This window comes from Myripristis murdjan, chromosome 16 (assembly GCF_902150065.1).
Source record: "Myripristis murdjan chromosome 16, fMyrMur1.1, whole genome shotgun sequence".
NCBI lineage: Eukaryota > Metazoa > Chordata > Actinopteri > Holocentriformes > Holocentridae > Myripristis > Myripristis murdjan.
Window position 1 is genome coordinate 33,950,189 of NC_043995.1, and position 9,184 is coordinate 33,959,372.

Here is a 9,184-nt window from a genome sequence, read left to right on the forward strand (position 1 = left end):
ATTCAGTCATGTATGCATGTGTTCATCTCACACCGTGCTGACGCCATGGAGGGAGGCGGAGACGGCGGCCGGTGACCTCAGAGCCGTCACAGACATTACCAGCGGAGGTTTTTACACACAGCTGTTATTCAGAAACTCTTCACATGAAACTAAACTGCAACAAAAACAACAAACTAAAGTAAACTCCAAGAAAACAAACCAAACAGAGAGAAGCGAGCAGCAGCAAGTCACCTGACCACAGCTCATGTAAGACCGGCTGTCGACATGGTGTGTTGGGTTGCCGGTTTGAAATCTGATTTGTACGTCCAGACTGACACAAATGAGTTCAGGCGCCAGGCGGACTGAAGGAGGGGGCTTTTATTCTGAACTGAGGAGCTCTGAATGAACCAATCAGCTGCTGACCTGGGAGGCCTCAGCCGCAACCCGAGACAAACGACTTCTCTCAAGTCTCAGTGTGAACCTCCTCGCCTCGTGTCGTAGCCCCGCCCACAGGAGGTACGAGGCATCAGGTAAATTAATGAGACGTCCTGACTCACTCCAGCCTCAATGTGCCGCGGTTCACACCTGAAGGATGTTGTTGTCATTTCTGCTACCAAACTATGTTGTCATACAAAATCTGAAGCACTTTTAATAAACAAATATAATAAATCTTCCCATATACCAAACAGCATTTGTAGTTGCTTTCATTTCTGCTCCATTTCCATTCTGTTTGAAAAGCGAGACCCGAACCTCGCTGCTGAAAGCTCTCGACACGCATGACGCAGCGCTTTCTACATGCAGCTCAGTGTGCCAGGAGGCGAGGACATGAGGAGATGAGGAGACAAGGAGATGAGGAGACAAGGAGACGATAATAATAATAATAATAATAATAATAAAACTTTATTTGTATAGCATCTTTCATACAAGAATTGCAGCTCAAAGTGCTTCACAGTAAAAAGAAAAACATTTGAAACACATTAAATAAAACATTAAAAAGAATAAAACACAGCACAGGGTGGAATTAAAAAAGGAAAAGGGGTCATTCCATGTCATTTCACCAAATTTTCAGGACATCCCACACACTTGGGTCTCAAAAAAGGCAGAGGAGAAACCACCTCGCTGCACCTGGAAGCCAAGGTTATTATAGTTTTGCACTTTTCATTAGTTTTTATTTCTATTTTGTTGATTTTTCATTTTTTGTTTTCAACTTCAGTTTAGTTTTAATTTGTTATTAAAGCAGTTTTGCTTGTTTAGTTATATTTAATTTTTTGGTTTTCTTGTTGGTTGAGTTTTTGTTAGCTTCAGTGTTAGTTTGTTTGTCAGGGCAGCGTTCAAAACAGTCTCAGTTGTTCGACTGACAGAAGGATATTAACGCTCTGCTGCCATAAAACTAATGCAGCTAAAAAAACAAACAAACTGTAAGACAGATTTCATATCCACCTAAAGTACCAGGCTTATGTATGAAATAACATGACAAAAACAAAAACTCTATCATTTTTTTTTCTTTTGTTAGTTTTGTAAACACACAACAGAGATTCAGTTGTTGATTTTTTGTAAACCCTCATTTCCATTTTTATTTCAGTTGACTAAAATGTTTTCTCACACCCGGTTTTCGTTGTTTTGTTAGTTTTCATTGATGATAATAACCTTGCTGGAAGCACAACAGAGGACATAAAGGACATAAATGATCAGGTTTCACCGGAGCTCAGCCATCATCATACCTCACCACTGGAACATTAAAACATTAAAATCTGGCTTTTGCTTTGTGGCCTTTCAGGCTTCACTGCCTCACAGCAGAAGAATCCTGAGGAACTCCGCCGGGCTTGGAGAGCGGCGGCTCCTCACTGCAGCCTGGAGGAGGAAGAGGAAGGAGAGGTAACACAGCAGCACAACACACTCTTCTCTGCTTTAGTTTAGTTTTTGTACGTTCAAAAATACACAAAAATGACAAAGATAATAAATGGTTTACAGTGTAATGAATAAATGGTTTACAGTGCAGGGACAGGGACAGGGCTTATGTGAATTCACCTAGATAATGTTTACACTTCACAATAAAAAAAGCAAACAGTAAATAATACGACGGAAAACATCACGCACAGAGAGAGGCAGTTACAGAGCAGAGGTTAAGAGGAGAACACAACAAACTACAGCAGAAACACCTGAGTAACTTCAAAAGAAAGTGTGCAAAAAAGCTGCCTAATTACAGCACAAGTGAACATAAAGCAGTGCAACCAACAGATTTTTCACCAGGATCAAACACACAGAAAGACATTCTCCATGCAAACAGAGCGGATTAGAGATGAAAGCTGCCCGGCGTGCGGCGTGCGGCGTGCGGCGTGCGGCGTGCGGCGTGCGGCGGCGTAAAGTCTGACCTGTTACAGAATCTGACTCACTGTCACTAAATATAACACAACATCAGCGCCTGATTAGTGATGTCAGGCATCCGCCGTCTGACTCTGAGCTCCTTCATGAAAATGGAAATGTGAGTGCGACTTGTTTCCACTTGTTTCAGGTTTGAGTTTTATGAAGCTGCTTAACTAAGATCAGGAACAAAGACCTCAAACGCCTCCAACGCCTCGTTTCCCAAAAAAAAAGTTCCTCCTCTCTTCATTGTTAAACACAGGAACCAGAAGAGTCTTCATCAGCCAATCATCACACTCCTCCACCCCTCTGTTCTCCACCCTTTCCCTTCCCTCATCCCTCCATCCCTTCATCCCTTCATCCCTTCACCCCTCAATTTATATATATATATAAGTATCCATAACTGTAGATAAATGCTGCGGTACACAGTGAACACAGACACACAGGAACACACACACACACACACACACACACACACACACACACACACACACACACACACACACACACGTGCAGAGAAACCGTGCAGCAGCAGAAGACTGACCTGGAGGAGGCGCCGTTGTGTTTGAAGTGGACTGAAGCGTGGTTGACTTCCTCCGCGGCTGAACTGACTTCCTGTCGCTCCAGGATGTTGCTGTAAGTGTTCTCCTGTGGCTGCAGGGCCACACACGAAGAGGAAGAAAATGAAGAAGAAGAAAAAGAAGAAGAAAGAAGAAGAAAGAAGGAGGAGGAGAAGCAGAAGGGGAAGATGAGGCTGTGATGTCACTAAAAAGATGCTTTTGCGTAGGAGCACCAATGACCAGCATTTCAGTCTTGCCAGAGTTAAGAATCAGGAAATTTGAAGACATCCAAACTTCAACTTCACACAGACATGCTTCAAGGTTAGCCAATGCAGAACGGTCACTGTGCTTTGACTGGATCAGGTTCTTGATTTGCAGTGTCTGTGTTCACTGAGTGTTTTTATGAACCACAGAAAACTGGAGAAACAAAGGTTAATCATTCGCTGAGTCATGAATCAAAGCAGTTTGTCCTGTGTTGCTGTCTCACCTTCTGCACTGCAACATCGTCCACCTGCGGCTTCTCTGCTGCTGCGGCACGCCTCCTTCACACACAACAACAACAACAACAACAACAACAAGCAAACAACACTGTTGTGGTAAGTAAAACACACAGTGACCGTGTTATGATTGTCAGCACACGGTTCATGTGTTGTGTTTGTCTCTGCGTAATGTGATGAAAATAGAAATAGATTTGAGCTTGGTGGCTTCTGCAAAGAGTTGTGAAATGTGAGGAATTCTGAAAAGAGGAAGCAACACAGGAAGTTTCACTGCGCTCAGCCACATGACGCAACACAGAGAGACCGCTGGACGTTTTATACGTTTCTCAGCTGCCAGAGGTGGCAAAACAAACCCCACTGAGGGGAAAGGGGAAGAGACACGCAGATAAAATTAGAGACAGATGACCTGCAGATATGATGCAACCACAAGTTTCTGTTTCACTGGATCACAACCAGCTAGAGCCAAACTAAATCTGCAGGGATCAGGTTGAGTTGAGTTTTCAGTTTCAGGCAGACTGCTCCCAGAAAAACACTGGTTCTCAAATGGTTCTTCAAAACGCTCCATGGTTCTACAGAGAACCATCAGCAGCTCTTTATTTAGGGGCTGGTTCCTCACACACTTTCTGTGGTTCTTTAAAGTGCTGAAGGTTCTTCATGTTTATTGGAGTTATCTGGTGGCAGCAGCAGCTAACAATTCTTTTCCTTGTGGATTAATGTGCAGATTATTTCCTCAGTGAATGGATTAATGTCTCGCTCTATAAACCATCAGAAAACAAAGAGAAACGCCACAGCGTCAAAGCTGACATTTTTAATAGCTCGTCTGTTCTTTGTGGAACCAAAAATGGTTCTTGGGTGGCATCACTCTGAAGAGCCATTGTTCTAGTGTTAAGCAAATTACAGAAAATTAGTAATGACTTGGAGTTACTAGTTACTTCTAGTAAAAGTTTATCAGGTACTGCATATAAAGGTGCCACGGCAGCAGCTGCTCTTCCTGGGTTCCACACAAATAAACATGACATCATAACACAAAACATGACATAATGCAAAAAAAGGGAAAAACTAACAAATGCTAAACAAACATAAAAACAATGAATCAACAACAATAAACCTTTCGATAATGTTAATTACAACAATGACAAAGTACTTGGGTACTTTAGTAGTATTTTTGCCTAACATGCTAATCACTTGTTTTGTTTTGTGATTACAGCGGTCCCTCGTTAATCGCAGGAGTTATGTTCTAAAAATAACCTGAAATAGGCAAAATCTGCAAAGTAGTCAGCTTTATTTTTTACAATTATTCTAGATGTTTTAAGGCTGTAAAACCCCTCACTACACACTTTATACACTTTTCTCAGACAGGCATTAACATTTCCTCACTTTTCTCTCTTGTTTAAACACTCTCAAAGTTCAAACCTTCGTAAAAAATAAGTCAAGGTAAAAAAAAAAAAAAAGCATGCAAAATTGCACTAAAAAAAATCTGCGAAACTGTGAGGCCACGGAAGGTGAACCGCGTTATAGCAAGGGACAACTGTATAGTTATTTTGTATTTATTAATACTGTTTGTCATTTCATATGCCAGTGAAAATAGAATTTGTTTTGGTTCCTGGCCACTGCACTTTGTTTTGTGAATGAATTTACCTCCTGATGACGATGATGAAGACGGCGATGGAGATGACGATGATGAGAGCCAGCCGGACGCCGACCCCCACGGCAGCAACCAGAGGCAGATTTGCAGACTGAACTGAAACAGGAGAATAACACGCTGATTAACTGGGCTGCTTTATAATCTTCTTTACACTGAAATCCAACAACCTGAAACACTGAGGCCCTGATTTATTAAAGCCCTTAGGTAAAGTAAGTAAGCAAAGTTATTAGTTACCAAGTTGCAAAGACTTACCAAGTTTTTAGCAAAAGGACTTAAGCAGAAAAGACCAAAAAGAAAACATTAAGACACATCACATAAACTAATGTAGAGTACATGACAAACTCAAACCCCAAAGGGCTCAGAAAAAAGCTGTTTGGTAGCTGTGAGTTGAAGTGACTTTTAATGTTTCTGCTGTTTAGTTGTTGTTGTTTTTTGTGGCCAGAGAACCAAGGTGTTGTTTGATATTTGTAGAAACATGATCTGTAGTGAAAACCAGACCACCAGTTTTATTGTGCTTTAACTGACCAGGGTCAGCAGGTCTGACAGATAAATAGAGCTGAGTGTCATCAGCATAGCCTGGAACATACAGCATCAGGTGCTTGGAGGGCAGCAGGCAGGAGGAAAATGAAGGGGGCCCAGCAGTGAGCCCTGAGGCACACCACAAGTCAGAGCAGCACAAGAGGACATGAACCGACACAAACAGCTTCCCTGAAGGTGGGCAAAAAGTTTTAGCGTGGGCAAACCCAATGAAATCACAACTGACTGGTCAACAAGACTGTTCTGTACCAGGAGCAAACCTTAAAGGAATATTCCAACATTTTGGGCTAAATCTCCTCTTCCCGACTTCCCCAGACTGAGACCAGATATTGGACACCATTCCCCGTTCTGTGTGGTGGTGATGTGTATTTCATTTAACCATCAGCCTATGGTATTTACATGTATTGATATGAATTCAATGATATGTATTTATATATTCATTCGAGCACTGAGGATTTCTAAACACCTGCTTGATTTTCAAATAAATTATGTGATTTCAATGTGGAACACAGTAAACTGGTGATCAATGCAGATCGTCCTTACTGGCTGACACAAACTACCACCCTGGTAAGCTCCTCCTTATATGGTAAGCATGACCATTGCCTCATTATAAAGCCCTTCAGACTATTATGATTCCAGCCTCCATGAAAGGCTGATGCTGCCGACATTTAAACAGCGAGCGGTCGCTCTAAACTGCTGCAGCCTGGGGAACAAAATCAAAAGCTGCAAATAGCAAGCAAGGAATTTGTTTCCCAATGAAAATAAATAAAGAATCAAAGAAAAAAGACATCAGAATAAAAAACATATGAATGACAAAAAGTCATTTAGCTATAGATGGAGTGCACATCATTTCAAATTCCCCAAACTTTATTTGAAACAGAAAAAAAAATGAACAAACCTTCATCGTCCTGCACATGCAGGCTGTATGGCTCAGACCGGGTGCTGGCCTTGTCCTTCAGAGCGCACGAGTAATTACCCGAGTCGGCGGCGGTCAGATTGCTGAGCCGGAGGGCGGGGCCTTCCTCCAGGAGGCGGTGCTCATCTCTGTACCAGGCGATGCCCAGGCGGTGGAACGAGCAGAGAGCGGTGCAGGTAAAGGTGACTTCACCTCCGCTCTTCACCAGCCGCTCACCACTGGGGCCTGAGATCCTCATTTTACTGCCCTCTGAAATGATTTGTCAATTTAATTTTTGTTAGTTTTCACTGCACTGTGCACAGAGTCTGATCCATGGACGGCGAATCCCTGCCTGTGTCAGCTAGCTTTTCCATTTAAAACAGGTTTTGTTCTTTTGGTGTTTAAAGCCAATAGGTTGCTTTCACATGACGTCACATTGCTGCATCGTGAGAGCGCGAAATTCAGATGGAGGGCAGGAACTGAAGTAGCTTAATTACTGAGGATCTGCTGTCTGAAAAAATGCCCATGTTTTGTGTAGTTTACGGCTGCTCCAAACGTTCTAACCGAGAAAAGGAAAAGGGGTTTTATAGAGTACCAAAGATTGTCGTTCACAAAGGTGAGAAATGTAAAAAGCTCACAGAACAACGCCGTAAAAAGTGGATTTTAAATCTCCGTCTGCGGTCGGGAGGAGCAGAGTCTGCTAATGCCCGTGTCTGCAGCGACCACTTCGTCAGAGGTATGTTAGCCAGCTAACTTGGTTTTTGTGGCTGTGTTTATATGGCACTATGTTGTCGTTAAATGCTCATTTACTTAGTAATGATTATTAAGTTACCGGTAGTCTAATATGGACTTCATTGGGTCTTTTTAGGCTGCCCTAGCGCTTTGGGTGACGTTGAGTCGGTAGACTGGGCTCCGACAGTCAACCTCGGTTACCAAAAAACTAAAACGCCTGTCAGGCTAACGTCTTCATGAAGATGTGTTGCATGTTTGTTGACATTATAGCCGCTCCTGCTAGCTGCTAGCATCTTAACACATAAAACAATATAAGAACAAACACTCACCCTGGCGAAGACCAAACGATAATCAAGGTGGAGCCGTTTGGTACCGAGGTTGTGGACCCACCCGCTGACAAAAAAGTTCTATGCCTCCAGACTTTTATAGGCTTTCATCTGTTGTCTGGTGTAGTGTGATGTCTGAAGGACCAGATAGTTTGTGATATCAACAGCCTTGATTGTCGGCAAATCTTTAAGTTCTGTCGAAAACTCACTCATCTTCATGAGATTCGGGTCACGTCCAACATATTTGTTAATTAATTGATTGTATCTTTGTATTGAAACTGGATCTAAATCCGTACAATACAGACTCTCTGCAACGGTTTCCTCCATAGATGTTCTCACCATTTTTACTTCCTGCCCTCCATCTGAAATCGCGCCCCCTTCGCGCCTTCGCGCATCATCATAATCATGTGACTGAAACCCAGCTATTGTATTTTCTTTGTAGAAGAGTGAGACAAACGTTACCATTACTGTTAACGCTGACAGCAACAGTGGTAGAAATTAAATTGGTATTAGTAGCTTTGTTACTTTTAGCAGCAGTATAGCAGTAGCATTAGTACAGACAACTAGTTAAAAAAAAATAGATTTTTAATGTCAGTGGGACTAACCTGGTTAAAAAATGTTCAGTAAAACAAAACTACAACATGAAATAAAAATAATAATAAAATAACAGTGTTGCTATTAGCATAATATCAGGCCCTCACCGGTGACAGTGATGTTCACTCCTCTTGTGCCAGCGAAGTGTCCTTCAATGTTGTCTGCTTCCATCCTGAAGCGGTAAGTCTTTGCATCTTGGTATTGTATATTTTCGATCTGCAGTGTGCAGTTTCCTTGTTTGTCTCCCAGATATCGGAAGCGAGTGCTGGTCCTGGTCACGTTGCTGTCATAGACTGACGGCGTGGGACCGTAGCAAATCAAATGGTTTTGGCACCAGACCACACGCACTACCTGCAGCAAAACAGTTTTTCCTTTGTCCTGAAACGATGCTCGGGGTGTGAAGGTGCAGGGGATCGTGACCGTCGAGCCTTTTACCGCACAGATGGGATTCGGGTAGTTCACGCTCTGACCCAGGACACCTAGGAAGAACAACCAGCCGCAGAAAATCAATAGAGATGAAGAAATATTTCAACAAAACAAGTCAGCAGTGACCATGACCATGACGACAGGTCACTGGATTTCTTTTAAAAACACGCAAAGAAAAAAAAGGCAATGAACAAAAGAGCAAAAAATTATTGGTACAGTAGAAAAACAATTAACAAAAAAAATTACCTGAGTATACATAATTGTATAAATAATAGAAAAATAACAGAATTTAAGTGAAAAATTAGCAATAAACTACTGGAATACAAGTAAAAAAAAAAAAACTTATCACGAAAACAAATTAAAAAATGACAAGAAAATGATATTTATAATATCTAATGATGCTGCATCAGATGAGACGATCAGGGAGCGCACTTTGAAAACTGTCATAAACCACGAAGCAGAGACTTTGTAATTAAACTCAGATGACAAACAAACAAACAAACAAACAAAAAATGTTCCTACCAGCCAGAATCATCACAAAACAGCAGGGAGTCTTTTTGTCCCAAACAGCCATCCTTACTGCCTTCAGCTCGTCCGTCGTGTCCAGCTGCTCAGACAACAGCAGCCTGGAG

The 9,184-nt window shown here is 42.1% G+C and overlaps 1 protein-coding gene across 1 annotated transcript; it reads right to left on the reverse strand.

The window, feature by feature from the left end:
- Nucleotides 1-1,244: 1,244 nt before the first annotated feature.
- LOC115374548 (uncharacterized) lies at nucleotides 1,245-9,184 on the reverse strand. The gene is made up of 7 exons (XM_030073533.1): nucleotides 9,075-9,184; nucleotides 8,234-8,605; nucleotides 6,478-6,744; nucleotides 5,036-5,138; nucleotides 3,388-3,442; nucleotides 2,885-2,994; nucleotides 1,245-1,830 (listed from the first exon to the last, which is right to left on the reverse strand). Exons 1-7 carry the CDS (start codon nucleotides 9,124-9,126, stop codon nucleotides 1,821-1,823), a joined length of 969 nt encoding a protein of 322 aa, XP_029929393.1. The 5' UTR covers nucleotides 9,127-9,184; the 3' UTR covers nucleotides 1,245-1,820.

Bases quoted from the DNA above. Each gene is read 5' to 3' on its own strand.
- LOC115374548 (XM_030073533.1), bottom strand. From the start codon at position 9,126: ATGGCTGTTTGGGACAAAAAGACTCCCTGCTGTTTTGTGATGATTCTG. The intron at 5,139-6,477 runs GTTTGTTCATTT...CTCCTGTTTCAG, and splicing joins GCATGTGCAGGACGATGAAG to TTCAGTCTGCAAATCTGCCT. The intron at 2,995-3,387 runs GTGAGACAGCAA...GTGGCCCTGCAG, and splicing joins ACGATGTTGCAGTGCAGAAG to CCACAGGAGAACACTTACAG.